The 22,948-nt window shown below is 42.9% G+C and overlaps 2 protein-coding genes across 2 annotated transcripts; one reads left to right on the top strand and one right to left on the bottom strand.

The window, feature by feature from the left end:
* Window positions 1-12,554: 12,554 nt before the first annotated feature.
* LOC147988139 (uncharacterized) lies at window positions 12,555-14,236 on the bottom strand. The gene is made up of 3 exons (XM_087541013.1): window positions 14,120-14,236; window positions 13,855-13,998; window positions 12,555-13,302 (listed from the first exon to the last, which is right to left on the bottom strand). The coding sequence occupies exons 1-3, from the start codon at window positions 14,186-14,188 to the stop codon at window positions 12,745-12,747; spliced, it is 771 nt and encodes a 256-aa protein (XP_087397139.1). The 5' UTR covers window positions 14,189-14,236; the 3' UTR covers window positions 12,555-12,744.
* A 1,215-nt stretch (window positions 14,237-15,451) lies between these two features.
* Window positions 15,452-17,407, top strand: LOC125540861 (uncharacterized). The gene is made up of 3 exons (XM_087545085.1): window positions 15,452-15,713; window positions 16,393-16,572; window positions 16,947-17,407. The coding sequence occupies exons 1-3, from the start codon at window positions 15,467-15,469 to the stop codon at window positions 17,243-17,245; spliced, it is 726 nt and encodes a 241-aa protein (XP_087401211.1). The 5' UTR covers window positions 15,452-15,466; the 3' UTR covers window positions 17,246-17,407.
* The last annotated feature ends 5,541 nt before the right edge of the window (window positions 17,408-22,948 follow it).

The following is a 22,948-nucleotide window of genomic DNA, read 5'->3' as shown; positions in this document are numbered from 1 at the left end:
ATACATGGCATTGTTGTAGTATTCTCAAACTGTAGTTCATTCAAACATGGCCTTCTTACAGCCATAAACAATGTATTCCCCAATTGCAAACAAAGATTCTGCCTTAGACATATTTATCAGAACTTTCAAACAGCTGGTTTTAGAGGGGAAGAGTTGAAGAAATACATGTATCAGGCAAGTTATTCCTATACTGAGCATGGTTATGTAACAACAATGGAAGGCATGAAAAAGGAGTGTGAGCCAGCTTGGAAATGGCTATCTAGGATACCAAAACATACATGGGCTAGGCATGCCATGGGCAACAATTGCAAAACTGACTTGGTAGTTAACAATATAAGTGAAGTTTTTAACAAGATGATACTTGATGTCAGCGCCAAACCCATTAGAACTATGGTAGATGAGATCAGGACAAAGTTGTTAGTGAAGTTCAATGCAAATAGGACAAAGACTGAGACTGCTAAGTGGCAGATATGCCCAACATATGCTGAGAAGCTAGAGGAAGCAAAACATCATTCTAGGTTTTGTCAGTCTATCAAAGTTGGACTTGATCTCTTCCATGTGACAAGTGGAGAAAGCACATATGCAGTTAACTTGTTGCATCATACATGTGGTTGTAGGAAGTGGGACATGTGTGGAGTACCTTGCAATCATGGTGTTTCTACAATCAACAAGGCAAAACTTGTGCCAGAAGATTTTGTTCATGATTTCTTCAAGAAACCAATGTATAAGGCAGCTTATAGTCCAATAGTTTTCCCTGTGCCTGGGCCTGATTTGTGGCCAAAGACTAGAACCCCTGACATTGAACCACCAGTGTTCAAAGAAAAGCCAGGAAACAAAGAGACAAAGAGGAGAAAGAGCAAGTTTGAAAAGCCAGCTCCAAAGGATACATCTAGGATGTCAACTATCACTTGTAGCAATTGCAATAGGACTGGGCATAGATACACTAGTTGCAAGCAGGCTCTGAAACCAGCCCTAGCTATGAGAATGAACCAGCACCAGGTAACTATTGTAGTAGGTTTTTGTACAATTTCACATACCAATTTCTAACATTTGTATGTTGTAATTTCAGGAAAACAGGAGAGATGATACACCCAAAACTGTATCTGCTCCTGCTCCCATGCCACCAAGGAGAAGTGCTCCTTCTGCTCCTGCTGCTGCTCAAACTGCAGCTCCAACACCACCAGCTCCAAGAGCTCCAAGGGTACCAAGGAGAGCTCCTTCTTCTCCTGCTTCAGCTCCCAGTGCACCAAGGAGAGCTCCTTCTGCTCCTGCTGCAGCTCCTCCTCCTCCTGCTACAAGGGCAACAAAGAAAGCTAAAACCACAAGGACTGCAACTTCTACTGCTGGTGCTGGTCCAAGTTCTTCTACTGCTGGTGCTGGTCCAAGTTCCTCTACTGCTGCTGGGCCAAGAGGAAGAAACAAGTTCATCCCCCCCAGGAGTTGCAGGTAGTGGAAGAGTAAGGAAGCCATCCTTTAAGATGTCTGAGTGGTTCAACTGTTTTCAAGGGAGCAGATGAAGTTGTGTTAATTTGTGGTGAGCTGATGATGTTCAAAACATCTGCATTTTGGTTGTGATGACAGCTTTCATGTAAGGTACCTAGTGGACTTGTTGGGCTGTGATGAAAACTTGTGTTGCTTCTGGTTAGCTGTTGATGTTCTAAACATCTTTATTCTGGTTGTCATGAGTACCTTCATGTAAGGCACCTAGTGGAATTGTTGGGCTGTGATGAAAACTTGGTGTTGCTTCTGGTTAGCTATGGCTTAATTTTGGTTGAGTACTTTCTGGTTAGTTGTGGCTCCTAATTTTCTTATTGTTTGCTAATAAGTGTGATGAATGTGGCTACTACTGTGATCCAAGATGATCAAATTTGATCATCTAGGGTGCCTCGACGTCGACGACATCCAAGATAACCTAATTTGATCATCTAAGGTGCCTCGGCGTCGATGGCATCCAAGATAACCTAATTTGATCATCTAGGGTGCCTCTGAAGGAAATATGCCCTAGAGGCAATAATAAAGTTATTATTTATTTCCTTATATCATGATAAATGTTTATTATTCATGCTAGAATTGTATTAACCGGAAACATAATACATGTGTGAATACATAGACAAACAAAGTGTCACTAGTATGCCTCTACTTGACTAGCTCGTTAATCAAAGATGGTTATGTTTCCAAACCATGAACAATGAGTTGTTATTTGATTAACGGGATCACATCATTAAGTGAATGATCTGATTGACATGACCCATTCCATTAGCTTAGCACCCGATCGTTTAGTATGTTGCTATTGCTTTCTTCATGACTTATACATGTTCCTATGACTATGAGATTATGCAACTCCCGTTTGCCGGAGGAACACTTTGTGTGCTACCAAACGTCACAACGTAACTGGGTGATTATAAAGGAGCTCTACAGGTGTCTCCAAAGGTAAATGTTGGGTTGGCGTATTTCGAGATTAGGATTTGTCACTCCGATTGTCGGAGAGGTATCTCTGGGCCCTCTCGGTAATGCACATCACTTAAAGCCTTGCAAGCATTGCAACTATTGAGTTAGTTGCGGGATGATGTATTACAGAACGAGTAAAGAGACTTGCCGGTAACGAGATTGAACTAGGTATTGGAATACCGACGATCGAATCTCGGGCAAGTAACATACTGATGACAAAGGGAACAACGTATGTTGTTATGCGGTCTGACCGATAAAGATCTTCGTAGAATATGTAGGAGCCAATATGGGCATCCAGGTCCCGCTGTTGGTTATTGACCGGAGACATGTCTCGGTCATGTCTACATTGTTCTCGAACCCGTAGGGTTCGCACGCTTAAGGTTACGATGACAGTTATATTATGAGTTTATGCATTTTGATGTACTGAAGGTTGTTCGGAGTCCCGGATGAGATCACGGACATGACGAGGAGTCTCGAAATGGTCGAGACATAAAGATTGATATATTGGAAGCCTATGTTTGGATATCGGAAGTGTTCCGGGTGAAATCGGGATTTTACCGGAGTACCGGGAGGTTACCGGAACCCCCCGGGGAGCTAGATGGGCCTTAATGGGCCTTGGTGGAAAAGAGAAGAGGCAGCCCATAGTGGGCCGCGCGCCCCTCCCCTCCCTTGGTCCGAATTGGACAAGGAGAGGGGGCCGGCCCCTCTCTCTCTTTTCCCCCCTCCGCGAGTCCTATTCCAACTAGGATTGGGGGGGGGGGGAATCCTACTCCCAGAGGGAGTAGGACTCTCCTGGCGCGCCCTATGTGGCCGGCCGGCCTCTCCCCCTTTTGGTCCTTTATATACTGAGGCAGAGGCACCCTAGAGACACACAAGTTGATCCACGTGATCTTATTCTTAGCCGTGTGCAGCGCCCCCTGCCACCATAGTCCTCGATAATATTGTAGCGGAGTTTAGGCGAAGCCCTGCTGCAGTAGTACATCAAGATCGTCACCACGCCGTCGTGCTGACGGAACTCTTCCCCGACACTTTGCTGGATCGGAGTCCGAGGATCGTCATCGAGCTGAACGTGTGCTAGAACTCGGAGGTGCCGTAGTTTCGGCGCTTGATCGGTCGGGCCGTGGAGACGTACGACTACATCAACCAAACGCTTCCGTTGTCGATCTACGAGGTACGTAGATCATACTCCCCCCTCGTTGCTATGCATCACCATGATCTTGCTGTTGGGTTGGCGTATTTCGAGATTAGGATTTGTCACTTCGATTGTCGGAGAGGTATCTCTGGGCCCTCTCGGTAATGCACATCACATAAGCCTTGCAAGCATTGCAACTAATGGGTTAGTTGCGGGATGATGTATTACAGAACGAGTAAAGAGACTTGCCGGTAACGAGATTGAACTAGGTATTGGATACCGACGATCGAATCTCGGGCAAGTAACATACCGATGACAAAGGGAACAACGTATGTTGTGCTGCGGTCTGACCGATAAAGATCTTCGTAGAATATGTAGGAGCCAATATGGGCATCCAGGTCCCGCTATTGGTTATTGACCGGAGACATGTCTCGGTCATGTCTACATTATTCTCGAACCCGTAGGGTCTGCACGCTTAAGGTTACGATGACAGTTATATTATGAGTTTATGCATTTTGATGTACCGAAGGTTGTTCGGAGTCCGAGATGAGATCACGGACATGACGAGGAACTCCGGAATGGTCCGGAGATAAAGTTTGATATATATGATAATAGTGTATGGTCACCGGAAGGGTTCCGGAAATCACCGGAAAGGGTTCCGGATGTTTCCCGAAATGTTTAGGTACGAGAACACTTTATTTGGGCCAAAGGGGAAAGCCCACAAGGTTTTTGGAAAGCGCAAAAGAAAGTTTTGCGGAGTCCAGGGGCCAGACGCCAGGGTCCCTGGCGTCTGGGTCCAGACGCCGGGATCCCTGGCGTCTGGCCCTGGAGTCCGAGAAGGACTCTTGCCTATCGGGTGAAACCGACTTTGTGAAGGCTTTAACCCCAAGTTTCGACCCCAGGGCTCAAGATATAAATAGAGGGGCAGGGCTAGCACCAAAGACAGATCAAGAAACACAAGTTGATCCACGTGATCTATTCCTTAGCCGTGTGCGGTGCCCCCAGCCACCATAATCCTTGATAATACTGTAGCGGAGTTTAGGCGAAGCCCTGCTGCTGTAGTGCATCAAGATCGTCACCATGCCGTCGTGCTGACGAAACTCTTCCCCGACACTTTGCTGGATCGGAGTCCGGGGATCGTCATCGAGCTGAACGTGTGCTCGAACTCGGAGGTGCCGTAGTTTCGGTGCTTGATTGGTTGGATCGGGAAGACGTACGACTACTTCCTCTATGTTGCGTCAACGCTTCCGTAGTCGGTCTGCGTGGGTACGTAGATAACACTCTCCCATCTCGTTGCTATGCATCACATGATCTTGTGTGAGCGTAGGAAATTTTTTGAAATTACTACGAAACCCAACAGTGGCATCAGAGCCTAGGTTATTTATGTTGATGTTATATGCACGAGTAGAACACAGTGAGTTGTGGGCGATATAAGTCATACTGCCTACCAGCATGTCATACTTTGGTTCGGCGGCATTGTCGGACGAGACGACCCGGACCAACATTACGCGTACGCTTACGCGAGACCGGTTCCCCCGACGTGCTTTGCACATAGGTGCCTTGCGGGCGACTGTCTCTCCAACTTTAGTTGAACCAAGTATGGCTACGCCCGGTCCTTGCGAAGGTTAAAACGGAGTCTATTTGACAAACTATCGTTGTGGTTTTGATGCGTAGGTGAGATTGGTTCTTGCTTAAGCCCGTAGCAGCCACGTAAAACTTGCAACAACAAAGTAGAGGACGTCTAACTTGTTTTTGCAGGGCATGTTGTGATGTGATATGGTCAAGACATGATGCTAAATTTTATTGTATGAGATGATCATGTTTTGTAACCGAGTTATCGGCAACTGGCAGGAGCCATATGGTTGTCGCTTTATTGTATGCAATGCAATCGCGATGTAATGCTTTACTTTATCACTAAGCGGTAGCGATAGTCGTGGAAGCATGAGATTGGCGAGACGACAACGATGCTACGATGGAGATCAAGGTGTCGCGCCGGTGACGATGGTGATCATGACGGTGCTTCGGAGATGGAGATCACAGGCACAAGATGATGATGGCCATATCATATCACTTATATTGATTGCATGTGATGCTTATCTTTTATGCATCTTATCTTGCTTTGATTGACGGTAGCATTATAAGATGATCTCTCACTAAATTATCAAGAAGTGTTCTCCCTGAGTATGCACCGTTGCGAAAGTTCTTCGTGCTGAGACACCACGTGATGATCGGGTGTGATAGGTTCTACGTTCAAATACAACGGGTGCAAAACAGTTGCACATGCGGAATACTCAGGTTATACTTGACGAGCCAAGCATATACAGATATGGCCTCGGAACACGGAGACCGAAAGGTCGAGCGTGAATCATATAGTAGATATGATCAACATAATGATGTTCACCAATGAAACTACTCCATCTCACGTGATGATCGGACATGGTTTAGTTGATTTGGATCACGTGATCACTTAGAAGATTAGAGGGATGTCTATCTAAGTGGGAGTTCTTAAGTAATATGATTAATTGAACTTAAATTTATCATGAACTTAGTCCTGGTAGTATTAGCATATCTATGTTGTAGATCAATAACTCGCGTTGTTGCTTTCATATGTTTATTTTGATATGTTCCTAGAGAAAATTGTGTTGAAAGATGTTAGTAGCAATGATGCGGATTGGATCCATGATCTGAGGTTTATCCTCATTGTTGCACAGAAGAATTATGTCCTTGATGCACCGCTAGGTGACGGACCTATTGCAGGAGCAGATGCAGATGTTATGAACGTTTGGCTAGCTCAATATGATGACTACTTGATAGTTTAGTGCACCATGCTTAACAGCTTAGAATCGGGACTTCAAAGATGTTTTGAACATCATGGAACATATGAGATGTTCCAGGAGTTGAAGTTAATATTTCAAGCAAATACCCGAGTTGAGAGATATGAAGTCTCTAACAAGTTCTATAGCTAAAAGATGGAGGAGAATCGCTCAACTAGTGAGCATGTGCCCAGATTGTCTGGGTACTACAATCGCTTGAATCAAGTGGGAGTTAATCTTCCAGATAAGATAGTGATTGACAGAATTCTCTAGTCACCATCACCAAGTTAGTAGAACTTCGTGATGAACTATAATATGCAAGGGATAACGGAAACAACTCCCAAGCTCTTCGTGATGCTGAAATCAACGAAGGTAGAAATCAAGGAAAACATCAAGTGTTGATGGTTGACAAGATCACTAGTTTCAAGAAAAGGGCATAGGGAAGAAGGGGAACTTCAAGAAGAACGGCAAGCAAGTTGCTGCTCAAGTGAAGAAGCCCAAGTCTGGTCCTAAGCCTGAGACTAAGTGCTTCTACTGCAAAGGGACTGGTCACTGGAAGCGGAACTACCCCAAGTGATTGGTGGATAAGAAGGATGGCAAAGTGAACATAAGTATATTTGATATACATGTTATTGATGTGTACTTTACTAGTGTTTATAGCAAACCCTCAGTATTTGATACTTGTTCAGTTGCTAAGATTAGTAACTCGAAACGGGAGTTGCAGAATAAACAGAGACTAGTTAAGGGTGAAGTGACGATGTGTGTTGGAAGTGGTTCCAAGATTGATATGATCATCATCGCACACTCCCTATAATTTCGAGATTAGTGTTGAACCTAAATAAGTGTTATTTGGTGTTTGCGTTGAGCATGAATATGATTTGATCATGTTTATTGTAATACAGTTATTCATTTAAAGAGAATAAATTGTTGTTCTGTTTATATGAATAAAACCTTATATGGTTACACACCCAATGAAAATAGTTCGTTGGATCTCGATCGTAGTGATATACATAATCATAATATTGAAACCAAAAGATGCAAAGTTAATAATGATAGTGCAACTTATTTGTAGGACTGCCGTTTAGGTCATATTGGTGTAAAGCGCATGAAGAAACTCCATGCTGATGGGCTTTTGGAATCACTTGATTATGAATCGTTTGATGCTTGCGAACCATGCCTCATGGGCAAGATGACTAAGACTCTGTTCTTCGGAACAATGGAGCGAGCAACAAGATTTGTTGGATATCATACATACTGATGTATGTGGTCCGATGAATATTGAGGCTCGCGACAAGTATCATTATTTTCTGATCTTCACAGATGATTTGAGCAGATATGAGTATATCTACTTGATGAAACATAAGTCTGAAACATTTGAAAAGTTCAAAGAATTTCAGAGCGAAGTGAAAAATCATCGTAACAAGAAAATAAAGTTTCTATGATCTGATCGTAGAGAAGAGTATTTGAGTTACGAGTTTGGCCTTCAGTTAAAAACAATGTGAAATAGTTTCACTACTCATGCCACCTGGAACACCACAATGTAATGGTGTGTCCGAACGTCATAACCGTACTTTATTGGATATAGTGCAATCTATGATGTATCTTACCGATCTACCACTATCGTTTTGGGGTTGTACATTAGAGACAGCTGCATTCACATTAAATAGGGCACCATCAAAATCCGTTGAGACGACGCCTTATGAACTATGGTTTGGCAAGAAACCAAAGTTGTCGTTTCTGAAAGTTTGGGGCTGCGATGCTTATGTGAAAAAGCTTCAACCTGATAAGCTCGAACCCAAATCGGAGAAATGTGTCTTCATAGGATACCCAAAAGTTACTGTTGGGTACACCTTCTATCACAGATCCGAAGGCAAGATTTTTTGCTAAATTTGGAAACTTTCTAGAGAAGGAGTTTCTCTCGAAAGAAGTGAGTGGGAGGAAAGTAGAACTTGATGAGGTAACTGTACCTGCTCCCTTATTGGAAAGTAGTTCATCACAGAAATCTGTTCCTGTGACTACTACACCAATTAGTGAGGAAGCTGATGATGATGATCATGTAACTTCAGATCAAGTTACTACCAAATCTCGTAGGTAAACCAGAGTGAGATCCGCACCAGAGTGGTACGGTAATCCTGTTCTGGAAGTCATGTTACTAGACCATGACGAACTTGCGAACTATGAGGAAGCGATGATGAGCCCAGATTCCACGAGATGGTTTGAGGCCATGAAATCTGAGATATGATCCATGTATGAGAACAAAGTATGAACTTTGGTTGACTTGCCCGATGATCGGCAAGCCATAGAAAATAAATGGATCTTCAAGAGGAAGACGGACGCTGATAGTAGTGTTACTATCTACAAAGCTAGGATTGTCGCAAAAAGGTTTTCGACAAGTTCAAGGTGTTGACTACGATGAGATTTTCTCACTCGTATCTATGCTTAAGTCTGTCCGAATCATGTTAGCAATTGCCGCATTTTATGAAATCTGGCAAATGGATAAACAAAACTGCATTCCTCAATGGATTTACTAAAGAAGAGTTGTATACGATGCAACTAGAAGGTTTTGTCGATCCTAAAGGTGTTATCTAAATATGCAAGCTCCAGCGATCCATCTATGGACTGGTGCAAGAATCTCGGAGTTGGAATATACGCTTTGATAAGTTGATCAAAGCATATAGTTTTATACAGACTTACGGTGAAGCTTGTATTTACAAGAAAGTGAGTGGGAGCGCTACAACATTTCTGATAAGTATATGTGAATGACATATTGTTGATCGGAAATAATGTAGAATTATTCTGCAAAGCATAAAGGAGTATTTGAAAGGAGTTTTTCAAAAAAGGACCTCGGTGAAGTTGCTTACATATTGAGCATCAAGATCTATAGAGATAGATCAAGACGCTTGATAAGGTTTTTCAATAAATACATACCTTGACAAGATTTTGAAGTAGTTCAAAATGGAACAGACAAAGAAAGAGTTTCTTGCCTATGTTACAAGGTGTGAAATTGAGTAGGACTCAAAGCCCGACCACGGCAGAAGATAGAAAGAGAATGAATGTCATTCCCTATGCCTTGGTCATAGGTTCTATAAAGTATGCCATGCTGTGTACCAGATCTATTGTATACCCTACCACTGAGTTTGGCAAGGGAGTACAATAGTGATCTAGGAGTAGATCACTGGACAGCGGTCAAAATTATCCTTAGTGGAATAAGGATATGTTTCTCGATTATGGAAGTGAAAAAAGGTTCGTCGTAAAGGGTTACGCCGATGCAAGTTTTGACACTAATCTAGATGAATCTAAATCTCAATCTAGATACATATTGAAAGTGGGAGCAATTAGCTAGAGTAGCTCCGTGCAGAGCATTGTTGACATAAATATTTGCAAAATACTTACGGATCTGAATGTGACAGACCCGTTGACTAAAATTATCTCACAAGCAAAACATGATCACACCTTAGTACTCTTTGGGTGTTAATCACATAGCGATGTGAACTAGATTACTGAATCTAGTAAACCCTTTGGGTGTTGGTCACATGGCGATGTGAACTATGGGTGTTAATCACATGGTGATGTGAACTATTGCTGTTAAATCACATGGCGATGTGAACTAGATTATTGACTCTAGTGCAAGTGGGAGACTGAAGGAAATATGCCCTAGAGGCAATAATAAAGTTATTATTTATTTCCTTATATCATGATAAATGTTTATTATTCATGCTAGAATTGTATTAACCGGAAACATAATACATGTGTGAATACATAGACAAACTTAGTGTCACTAGTATGCCTCTACTTGACTAGCTCGTTAATCAAAGATGGTTATGTTTCCTAACCATGAACAAAGTGTTGTTATTTGATTAACGAGGTCACATCATTAGTTGAATGATCTGATTGACATGACCCATTCCATTAGCTTAGCACCCGATCGTTTAGTATGTTGTTATTGCTTTCTTCATGACTTATACATGTTCCTATGACTATGAGATTATGCAACTCTCGTTTACCGGAGGAACACTTTGGGTGCTACCAAACGTCACAACGTAACTGGGTGATTATAAAGGAGCATTACAGGTGTCTCCAAAGGTACATGTTGGGTTGGCGTATTTCGAGATTAGGATTTGTCACTCCGATTGTCGGAGAGGTATCTCTGGGCCCTCTCGGTAATGCACATCACATAAGCCTTGCAAGCATTGCAACTAATGGGTTAGTTGCGGGATGATGTATTACAGAACGAGTAAAGAGACTTGCCGGTAACGAGATTGAACTAGGTATTGGATACCGACGATCGAATCTCGGGCAAGTAACATACCGATGACAAAGGGAACAACGTATGTTGTTATGCGGTCTGACCGATAAAGATCTTCGTAGAATATGTAGGAGCCAATATGGGCATCCAAGTCCCGCTATTGGTTATTGACCGGAGACATGTCTCGGTCATGTCTACATTATTCTCGAACCCGTAGGGTCCGCACGCTTAAGGTTACGATGACAGTTATATTATGAGTTTATGCATTTTGATGTACCGAAGGTTGTTCGGAGTCCGAGATGAGATCACGGACATGACGAGGAACTCCGGAATGGTCCGGAGATAAAGTTTGATATATATGATAATAGTGTATGGTCACCGGAAGGGTTCCGGAAATCACCGGAAAGGGTTCCGGATGTTTCCCGAAATGTTTGGGTACGAGAACACTTTATTTGGGCCAAAGGGGAAAGCCCACAAGGTTTTTGGAAAGCGCAAAAGGAAGTTTTGCGGAGTCCAGGGGCCAGACGCTAGGGTCCCTGGCGTCTGGGTCCAGACGCCGGGATCCCTGGCGTCTGGCCCTGGAGTCCGAGAAGGACTCTTGCCTATCGGGTGAAACCGACTTTGTGAAGGCTTTAACTCCAAGTTTCGACCCCAGGGCTCAAGATATAAATAGAGGGGCAGGGCTAGCACCAAAGACAGATCAAGAAACACAAGTTGATCCACGTGATCTATTCCTTAGCCGTGTGCGGTGCCCCCAGCCACCATAATCCTCGATAATACTGTAGCGGAGTTTAGGCGAAGCCCTGCTGCTGTAGTGCATCAAGATCGTCACCACGCCGTCGTGCTGACGGAACTCTTCCCCGACACTTTGCTGGATCGGAGTCCGGGGATCGTCATCGAGCTGAACGTGTGCTCAAACTCGGAGGTGCCGTAGTTTCGGTGCTTGATTGGTTGGATCGGGAAGACGTACGACTACTTCCTCTACGTTGCGTCAACGCTTCCGCAGTCGGTCTGCGTGGGTACGTAGATAACACTCTCCCATCTCGTTGCTATGCATCACATGATCTTGCGTGAGCGTAGGAATTTTTTTGAAATTACTACGAAACCCAACACTTGCGTGTGCGTAGGAATTTTTTTGAAATTACTACGAAACCCAACAGCCTCGGCGTCGACGGCATTCAAAATAACCTAATTTGATCATCTAGGGTGGCTCGACGTCGGCGACATCCAAGATAACCTAATTTGATCATCTAGGGTGCCTCGGCGTCGACGACATCCAAGATAACCTAATTTGATCATCTAGGGTGCCTCGACGTTGACGGCATCCAAGATAACCTAATTTGATCATCTAGAGTGCCTCGACGTCGACGGCATCCAAGATAACCTAATTTGATCATCTAGGGTGCCTCGACGTCGACGACATCCAAGATAATCTAATTTGATCATCTAGGGTGCCTCGACGTCGACGACATCCAAGATAATCTAATTTGATCATCTAGGGTGCCTCGACGTCGACGACATCCAAGATAATCTAATTTGATCATCTAGGGTGCCTCGACGTCGACGGCATCCAAGATAACCTAATTTGATCATCTACGGTGCCTCGGCGTCGACGTCATCCAAGATAACCTAATTTGATCATCTAGGGTGCCTCGGTGTCAACGGCATCCAAGATAACCTAATTTGATCATCTACGGTGCCTCGGCGTCGACGACATCCAAGATAACCTAATTTGATCATCTACGGTGCCTCGGCGTCGACGGTATCCAACATATCCTCATTCCATCATTTAGGGTGCCATAGTTAACATCAATGACATAGTTAACATCATACTTAACAACTCTAGTCACTAACATAGTTAACATAATACTTAACAACTCTAGTCACTAACATAGTTAACATCATGACACCATAGTTAACATCATACTTAACAACTCTAGTCAACAACATAGTTAACATCATGACACCATAGTTCAAAGCTTACAAGACATAGTTCAAGGCTACACCCTACTTCAAATACTGCAAACTGCCACTAGTTCACACATTACAAGCCATAGTTCAATGCTTGAAACTTAAGATAATGACCCACATGGTCAGATTACAAATCACTCTTCATCACAAATATCCTTGATGTCCTTCAGCTTTCTCTTGTTCTTGTCACTAGCTTTGACAAGATCAGCAATCTGAAACTCCAAATTCCTCCTCTCAGTGCTCAACTTTTCCTTTTCCTTCAAATGAGCAAACTTCAGATTCCTAATCACATTACCTTGGGCAACCTGAATGCTCCTCAACTGGCCAACCTTTTGCTTCAGTTCTTTGTTCTCAGCATCCATTGCACCCAGCTGTTCCTTCAAAGCTGAAATATTGTTGTTCAAAGGAGGAGTGATCTCCTCATGTTCACCTTGTTGGACTTCATTTTCCTTGGGAATATTGTCTTGGGTATCAAGTAGGTTGTTCACATCCTCAACAAGCTTCTCATAAGTCTCCTGTAGCTTGTTCTTCTGTGATGTGAGATTGTGGACAAGTGATGAATGTTCCGGACATGCCATCCTATTAGCACGCTGGCAATCCTCATACAAAAGCCATAGTTTGTGAAGAGCATTCTGCAGATGCTCTGGCCACTCCTCATCTACCCACTGAACAACACCACAGCTGCTTGCTTCCTGCAAAACAACAAGTACAAATGCATTTACTTCCTTTTTCACTTCACTTCTATTCAGTCCAATTCAAAATAACTATTGTATACTGCACATGCACAATTCTGCATTTATATCTGAATTTTTAAAAGCATACTACACTGAATTTACTTCATTTATACCTTAATTCATTTAACAGCACAATACAATTCACTTCAATTCATTTACTTCATTTATATCTATGAACAATGCACTATGATACTTTTTAACAGCACAATTTACTTCACTCAGTCATTATGGATACCTTAATTTTATATCTATGTACTTAATTTTTAACAGCACAATTTAATTCATTTACTTCATTTATATCACTGTGGTGTTATTCATTTATATGTATGAACAATTCATTTACTTCACTCACTCACTATGGTATGGTACATGACAGTACCTTTAACTAAACTACTAGGTGAACAGTGAACATGAACAATGAAAAGTGAACATGAACAATGAACAGTGCATATGAACAATTTATAGTTTCTTCACAAAATAAGCAAACTACAGATTTTTGCTAGCACTTACATCAAGTCCACAGGCAAGGAACCTCCTCCTAGTGCTAATCCCTGAGAAGCAAACATGCCTCTTTGCCGGCTGGCCATGCTCACACATCACCATCACCTCATCGTCAACACAAGAGTAGTTCGGGTCCTCGATTGTAGCCGGGATCTACATCAACAAAAGAAACGCACAAAATCCATCTCACGGGTTCAAAATGAGCAGGAAAAATAAAATCCCCAAACCGAAACCCTAGCTCAGAGATCCCTAGCTACGAGTGCACATCACTGACCTTGATAGGGGAGCCGCCTGAAGAGTACTCGTAGCCCGATTTCTCGCTGTCGTCGCTCCACGAAACCATGGCGGACGGCGGCGAGCTGGCTTTTCACCGACGGCGACCAGAGCCAGAGAGAGGAGACAGAGGAGAGGGGCGAGAGAGAGAGAGGGCGCGGGGGATCTATCTGGCGAGCACCGACAGGACCGACCGGCGCGGCATCTTGAGCGTTTTGTTCCTAACGGCGCCGTTTGCCTGTCCGTCATGCCACGTCAGCGTTTTCAGGACCCACCTGTCGGAAAAGAGATCAAATGAGGCTAAACGGCTGTTCAGTGCTTTTTGCAATGGGTTAAGAGATTTTACGGTGTTTTTTGCAACAGATTAACGACTTGATAGTTTCCTGCAAACCTAGCCTGGTTTCTTGCAATTGACTCTTCTCAGTGCAACCCTCGGCAAATGTAAACACAGGGCAAATACAATCCTTTCCCGAGTTTTGCCTTATTGTCTTTTTTTTTGGGCAATGGGGAAACTCGTTTATTTACTGAGTTTCGCGTCATTACCAAGTTCATTGAGTTCGGTTCTTGGCAAAGGGGTGGCATTGCCGAGAAGACGATATAAAGCACTCGGCAAACCCCTAGGATTAGGCATCTTTGGTTGATTCCAGTAGTGCGGCCAACGAAGCCCGCGATCTTCCGCGACGGTGGCTGGTTGGCTGGCGTCCATGCCTATATATGCTGGGAGCTGGCCGTGATTGCGATGCGTAGGATGTCTACTAGCTAGCTCCCCTTTGCTGCCGTCGTCCGCATCGCCATCTACATGTAGATACAACAAGAAAAACTAGCAGATTAGTTGAGATAGATGTGGTTGAGTGACGCCGGCACGCCCATACCCGGCCCGCGTTGCGTCGGGTCCGGGCGCTAGCTAGCTATCAATCAACTTGGTCACAAAATCCAATCCAGTTAGCGTTGCGTCGGGTCCGGGCGCTAGCTAGCTATCAATCAACTTGGTCCCAAAATCCAATCCAGTTAGCGTTGCGTCGGGTCCGGGCGCTAGCTAGCTATCAATCAACTTGGTTCCAAAATCCAATCCAGTTAGCGTTGCGTCGGGTCCGGGCGCTAGCTAGCTATCAATCAACTTGGTCCCAAAATCCAATCCAGTTAGCGTTGCGTTGGGTCCGGGCGCTAGCTAGCTATCAATCAACTTGGTCCCAAAATCCAATGGACCCGTGGGAACTCCCTGGCACGCACTTGTACAGTAATTCGGTGTATGTAATATCGCATAATATATAGTCTCTCTGTACTGTACGTATGAGTGAATGAACTTCTTGCAGGGATGATTGCGCGCAACAACAAGCGTGGGGGTGGGATGATGAGAGACAAGTACTACCTCACGAATCATACTGCTCTTGTGTACTATAACACTTCCTCTCGTCAAGTCCGTACAACAAATGGGTTTTGGCAACCACACGCACACGACACGGTGATCAGGGCGGAACACGACAGGATTGTGGGGATCAAGAGGACTATCAAGTTCCACCAGCACACGGGCGCCAAGACCAACTGGATCATGAACATCTACTATTCATTGATCGAGGGAGATTCATTTTGTCCAGGTATGTCAAATTCGGGTCGCATTTAAGCATGTAACTCTCAGAACATAGCATGTTATTTGTTTGTACCCATAATCTTTCTATTGGGATGTGTTCCCAATGTTTAATACATCGCTTAATCGATGTATGTACTCCCTCCGTCACACAGTTTACAAGTCCTACGCGTATACCTAGGTTGTCAATTTTATCACCCTAATATAAACTATGTAACACAAAAATTATACTTTTTGAAAATAGAACATCTGAAATTTATATTGGTATATTTTTTGTAATATATGACTTGTATTAGGTTGGTCAAATTGACGACCTAGGGATACGCGCACACCTTGTAAACTGAGAGAGAGGGAGTAGAATGATTTAGTCATGTGCCTGTATTCGAGACGGACTCACCCGACTACGACGACAACCCCAAATGCCTCGGATGCCTTCGAGGAGCATGCAGTGGTAACTGAATAACATTATCTTTCTCTTGTATATATATGGGGTAGTACTATAGTTCAGAACTAGCACCTTCTTAAATGAAATCTATTGATGTTTCCCTCTTGTTGGAAGAATTTCCTATGTTCTCTATTATTTTGTGGAGTTGTTAATCTGCTATGCATTTGCATCTACAACCTCTATTAGATAGCTTCTTCAGTTCTAGAAATCTTGTGTGCTATTTAAAATCCTGTTTGTGATGCAGGACACCACCATGATCACGAATTCGGAGCTCCAAGCGAGGACACTTCATTCAGTTCACCACATCCAAGATCCAGGCCAATGCACTATTACCCGAAGCACCATTCCGACCCAAGATTAAAGTCTTACATGGAACATCTTGGAAACCTCTTGTTCAGTGACGCTGATCCTGAGAACTCCGCAGGTAACCTCAAGCTAGTCTCGTACGTAGAGATCGATTGAGAAACCTAGCTAGAAAAACAGTACTGCATTATTATTATTTTTGATAACAAGGTAGGCCACGGTTTACCTGCTTATATATTCCAGAACCAAAACCAAACCCAAAGTCTGAGAATTGTTCCGTGAACAAGCCTGTGGGACAGACTCTGCTCACAATAATACAATCAAAGGCATAAGCCATACAAGAGAAGCAGAAAAGATTGAACAGAAACACTATGATATTAGTACCGCATCGTATTAGGCTGACTCCTATGGTTTGTAATTGCTAGTTACTCCTATAGCCGAAGTTGGTGGAATTAATAACACATCTTTCTTTCCTTTCTCATTGGGATCGCTAGAATACTGGAAACTCTGGTGCAGGGAGAGGCGACCCTCCAACAGCTGACCATGGGCAGTCCAAAAAGCGCAAAAAGATCTCAAATGTTTGGGATTACTTCACCAAGATATTTGCGCGCGGCATCAACGGGAAGGTTGTGACATATGCGGTTTGCAACCACTGCTGCAAGATACTGTCAGGCAGTTCCAAGAACGGCACCTCACAACTTGCAAGGCACGCGTGCCCGTGCAAGTTCAAACCAGTAGCAGCTGGCAGAAATGCCAAGGACTCCGGCGGCGACGTCAATGTCCTATCGTCCTAACTTCCTGATCTGGTCATTCCTTTAGGAATGCTTCTAGTATCATGAGTTCTTTTTTGTGTGTGGGTGTTCTATTATTATAAGTTAAGGGTACTTCTAAAATTTGAAACTTTTTATGAGTTATGGGCGGCATGCGCTAAATTAGACAATGTTTGTACCCCCCTGATGTACATTATGAGCCAATAAAAAGGTAACACCCTTTATCAAAAGAGAAGTGAAATTTACTAGAGGGTATCAATGGTGTGTTTTGCACAGTTATGTAGCATGAAGTAAAGCATATTAATCTGAGAAGCAATAAAATAGGTTACAATCTAGGTATGTTATCAGCAAAAACAACCTATGGCATAAAGTGAAACAAAAATATCTTGTTAGAAAGGTGTACACTACATTTGAAGAGAATTTCACAAGCAACGAATTAACCTTGTTGGAAACCGGTATCAACTCCTCCAACCTCGATATCGTACATTAGTGCCTATCTTCATGGGTTTGTTCAAACCCAAATGAGAACGTTAACGTTGAAATACGTAAAATTATATTGTATAAATGCAACACCTAAATTTTGACATATATATTTAGGCTGTCATAGGGGGTTCTTTGGATTTTGCCCATGATAGCCCTGCCAGTGTCTGAGAGAGCAAAAAGAACTGGCGATGCTTTCCACCACCGATCATTGGTGAAGAATTGTTCAGTTATGCTATGCTGGCACGACAAATGATGGGCTTTGATCCAAGCGGTGTCCGAGTATACTTGGTCAAAGCCAATTATTTGGCTTGGGAGCTTGGGGCTCCCATCCAATCAGGCTCATATAGCTAAGAAAAGGGAGCCATAATCAAAGCATGGTGCAAACAAGGTATTCCCTTACAAATGAAAGATCCAAATATTTTCAATCACCTTTGTTTCGTGTCCCTGAGAAAGAACGACATACACTAATTTCAAGGTGAACCTTCCTAAAGGGCTTTTAGGCCATAGGGCAATGTCCCCATAAAGTTGTTGCGGTATCTCAACAATAAGTTTTTCGCTAGATATAATGTTTTCGCTTGGAAAAGGATCAACAAAATGATGTGTGCTAGTTCGAATCAGCAACTTCAAAACCAGCTGATTTGGGCCATAACAACAAGAAAACGACGTGGGAAAAATGATTTTTGAGGGGGCCTGCCCACTGCACCAATCGAGTCACATTTCTTTTTGAACGATTACAACATAATTTCACTTGTTATCACCAATATCCCAAAAACTATGGTGCTTATCCAGATCCTACAAATTTCAAAAGGTAATTTTGAATTAGGTGGTTGAATTATAAGATCCGTAATTAAAGCATTCTTCAAAGTTCCCTTCCTCATTGCTTGCTTGAGGAATTGTCAGCTTGCATTTGTGGATGATGCTTTGGATCCTTCGAATAGATGAACACTAGCTCTGGACATCATCCTTTTTTATACATAAGTTTGACTCTTCGCTATAGTGTTCAGATACTAGATGTATTCACAGCAAATATGTATGTGTTCTCATAAACCCCTAATGGAGGGAGTACGAGTAAACATAGAACCACAAAGATTTGGTGAATTTCGAAGAGTAAGAATAAAGAATTGGTGGGGATGGACAAAATACATGTATGACCTAATAAGCGCATCTACAACCAGAAGTACAAAATGTGAGCCCCTATACGTCTGCGAACGCGCCCGCGGACAGCGTCGGGTATGTCCCCGTTTGCCTGCATCCACGACCGCACTCCCCATATCCCAATACCAACATGATCCTCGACTCCTCCGCCTCTCTCGCAAGCCTCAACTTTTCTCTCTCGAGCTCAAGTCCTTGCATTGTCATCGTTTGTTCAAGCTACCATTTTGCAGCCTTCTCTTGCCTCTCCAATTCAACTTTGTTCTTCTCCAAGATCAACCTCTCCCGGACGAACTCCATATTCTCCCTTTGCGCATCGATGACTATCTTGTACCTTTCCTCCTCCTTCTCCTCCTTGGCAAAAAATGCCGGTCCAAGTGGCAGACATTTTTCTTGCCGCACCTTCCACCTTGTCCTTCTCCCACTTGTTCCCCATCACCTGTCGGTTTCTCTTCGGCATGGTTGCTTGCATGTCCGCCCCATTATTTACTTCTTCTTCCTCATCCAATCCAATGGATTAAGCGGAGCTATACCCATTATTTGTCTTCATCTTCTTCGGCGTTTTCAATATCCTTGAGGACGGTCTGCCACTTGGGTTTCCCATTCAATTTCATCTAACAATGTGAAAAAGTGAGTCTCTTCTTCTCCACTTGATGATATAATGCCGCTGCCAAAGTTGCATGGTTTTGAACTCCGATGCCGCTTGCCAATAACTTGTTTAAGATAACAACAAATTTTCTCACGACCTCTTGAATGAGTGACCATCTATGTTGGAGAGAAGTTGGGACTCGGTTGCTAATGATTGGGTGTGGCTTCACATGGTGTATTTGCTCATGTTAAAGTTTGTGATTTTCTCAACATTTCTCGCCTTTTTGCACAGTTCCACATATTGGGTCCATGCCCTTACACCAACTTTCACACAACAAAACATTTTCAAATTATGTGAATATCAGACCTCTAGCCTTCACTACTTTCAGACCAACTTTACTCTTTGCTTTAGTGCATGATGATTACCCAAATTCAGACACCGAGGAATTGGTATCCTCCATGGTAAATTACAAACACTCTTGACCATCATTTATCATGTCATGCAATATTTGTTCCTACAATATGCCTCGCAATTTAACTATCATCCTACAAGTTTGATCTGATGATATGTGCAACAAAAGAATTACAAACGCAAGTAGGAAAGGAGCAAAGGTTGTACCGAGTCTTGGTCATGAATTCGGCCGAATAACGTGTGGGCATGCACGGACACGGCATTACCAGACGTCGCACGATGCATTTGAAGTTGCGGTGAGTCGACTATCGTGGATGCGTCAGGGAAGACTTGCGAGAAGCTCAAATCCCGGATGTCCGTCCCCTGTGAGGGCCGAACGGATTCGGGCTCCGCCGAGAAGTTGTTTGTCCCTACGGCCGTGACCTTCGGATTGGTAGTTGTCATGGCAAAGTCCATGTCCTCAGCAGTAGGCACAAACGACACTTCAGAACCGGCCGCCTTCACAGCAGCATACACTGCCGCCTCACGCTCGTGTTGCCTCCGGCGGTGCTCCTTCCGGCAAGGTTCTCCCCCTTACAAGGAAGCGCCAGGCCGGGGATCCTGAATGATTCCGCTGAGGCATCATCTGTGGCCATGCTGGCGGACAAGGTTGTCGGCGACTGATCCTGTCCATGATGGCTCGCACACATATGGGCCATCGCAAAAAATGTCCACGAAATTTTAAAATGTTTGCAAAATTGAAAAAAATTCTAGATTTCAAAAAAACAGTTCTTGAATTCAAAAATATTGAGAATTTGGAAAAACATTCATGATGTAAAAACAAAATGAGAATTTAAAATTTTCCTTGAATTCAAAAAATATTTGCAGAACTGGAAAAATGTTCAAAATACAAAAAAATAATCTAAAAACATATTTGCAAATATGAGGAATTATTCGTGGATTTTAAAAATGTTCATAATTTTTCTAAAAATCCCAAATTCAAAAAAAATCATGAATTCAAAAAATGTTCGCAGAACTAAACAGGTATTTCAGAATACAAAATAAAAAAAATGGCAAGTATGAGAAATTGTTCAAGAAATTGAAATATTTCATGATTTAAAAAAATCATACATTCAAAATATGTTCTTGAATTCAAAAAAATCACCAAATTCAAAAGGTATTCATGAATTTGAAAATGAAAACAAGGAAAGAAAAGAAAAAATGAAGATGAAAAAAATATACTAAACTGAAAATAACAAAAGAAAACACTGAAAACGCAAAACCAATGGTAAGGTAGTAGAAATTTCCCAAAACGGAAAAGGGAGTCTCGCTATTTGGGCTGGCCGAATCTTACCCAGTATGGTAGTGAACTAAAAGGGGGTATGCTTTACTTGGCTACCCGTCGACCTGTGCAGGAAATAGGATCGCCGCCAACCCACGTCCATAAAATCCTACAGCCAGGGGATAATAAAAAAGATAAACGGGTTGCACCCGCATCGTTCTACAAATATTGCGACAACACCAACACGAATGAAATATATGACAAAAAGGCCCATAACAGTGGCACAGGCCTTCTGTAGTTTACTGGTAAGTAAGTGCACCCTCTGTTTCTGAATATATTCTGAATATATAAGACATTTTTGCAGTTTAAGACCGCGTCTGAATGCGGTGTAATCAAATACAGATGTATTTAGTTTACACGTGTATCTTACCGGCCAGTGGCGTAGGCAGCCCTGAGCCACGCCCTGGGCCAAACAAGGCATAAAATTTTAAATTGCAATGCAAACACGTCTTATATTTAGATACGAGGTAGTACAAGTTAGAGCGGTCCGCGTGGAGGTACAAGGCGCGTGGCAATGAGTGGTTGGGTTCAGGTAAATCTTCTTCCGTGCACGTACCACGTACTCATTCTGTTCATTTTTATAAGACCTTGAAGACATTTTAGACAATATACAAAACATCTCATTTTGAATTGTTTGAAATGACTTACAGAAATGAACGAAGGGAGTACTAGAATTCAGACACATTTCCATGTATGGAACTAGTCGTCATCGTCGTACCACAAGAAGAAGAATCAATTCATTCAGGTGGAGACAATTGAATTTCTCCGCCCATTCCGTTCCATTCCATTCCGTGGTACTGTACACACCTGTTGCATCGGACTGCAATTCTGCTTGCGTCTACTACTAATTCTCTGTCTGACTGTCTGTCCTTTGTGCCATGTGCGTGTAAAAATAGTGCTACTCTAAGGCATTTCCCAGTGCTCCATGATGGACAGGTGCTAAGCATGCCACATAAGCAAAAAAATGACATGGCACAACAATTAATGAGAAAAGAGAGCACTTTGATGACCCCAGGAAGAACCAATGCCAATCACGTGAACCTAGGCAAACCATTTAAATGAAACAACTTGACCAATGGATAAAAGACTTTAGGTGTTAGCTCATTAAATAAAGTGTGCTTGGCAACAACAAATTAAGCACCTATGTATTGTGGAGTTGAGTTGCTAAGGTATTTAATGCACTTAGCACCTCATCTAAGCACCTTTGCATTGGAGGAGGTCTAAGAAAGATGCGACCCTGTTGGTTGTGGAACGTACGTAAGCATGACAAGATGTATTGTATTACGAGCAAAGTGGAGGAGATTCACCCTAACCCTAGCTAGCTAGATTAATAATGAATCTCATCAAGGTTGGGTAGGGTAGCAGACAGATGGAGCCAAGGTAGCAGGAGTAGTGGTGATTACCATGCATGCACAAGTGGAAGGATTTGATTATAAACATCGTTATGCTATATGAGAAGCTGGCTTGCTCCTTGAGTTAGTGGAAATAAACTACATCAGTGGTACGTCGTCAGTCAAGGTCAAAAATGCTTGCAATCAGTGGAGGCTGCGATTGCGATTGCCAAGGCAACATCTGGGAATGCCAAGCCAGCCCTTGGGAACTTTGAAATGTTCAAACCCAAATGAAAACGTCAACGTTGAAATACGTAAAATTATATCGTATAAATGCAACACCTAAATTTTGACATATATATTTAGGCTGTCATGGGGGGTTCTTTGGATTTTGCCCATAATAGCCCTAGCAGTGTCTGAGAGAGCAAAAAGAATTGGCG

This window comes from Triticum urartu, chromosome 1A (assembly GCF_056163025.1).
Source record: "Triticum urartu cultivar PI428250 chromosome 1A, HENAU_Tu73, whole genome shotgun sequence".
Classification (NCBI taxonomy): domain Eukaryota; kingdom Viridiplantae; phylum Streptophyta; class Magnoliopsida; order Poales; family Poaceae; genus Triticum; species Triticum urartu.
The sequence above is the reverse complement of the archived record's forward strand: the minus strand, read 5'-3'. Positions and strand labels throughout refer to the sequence as shown.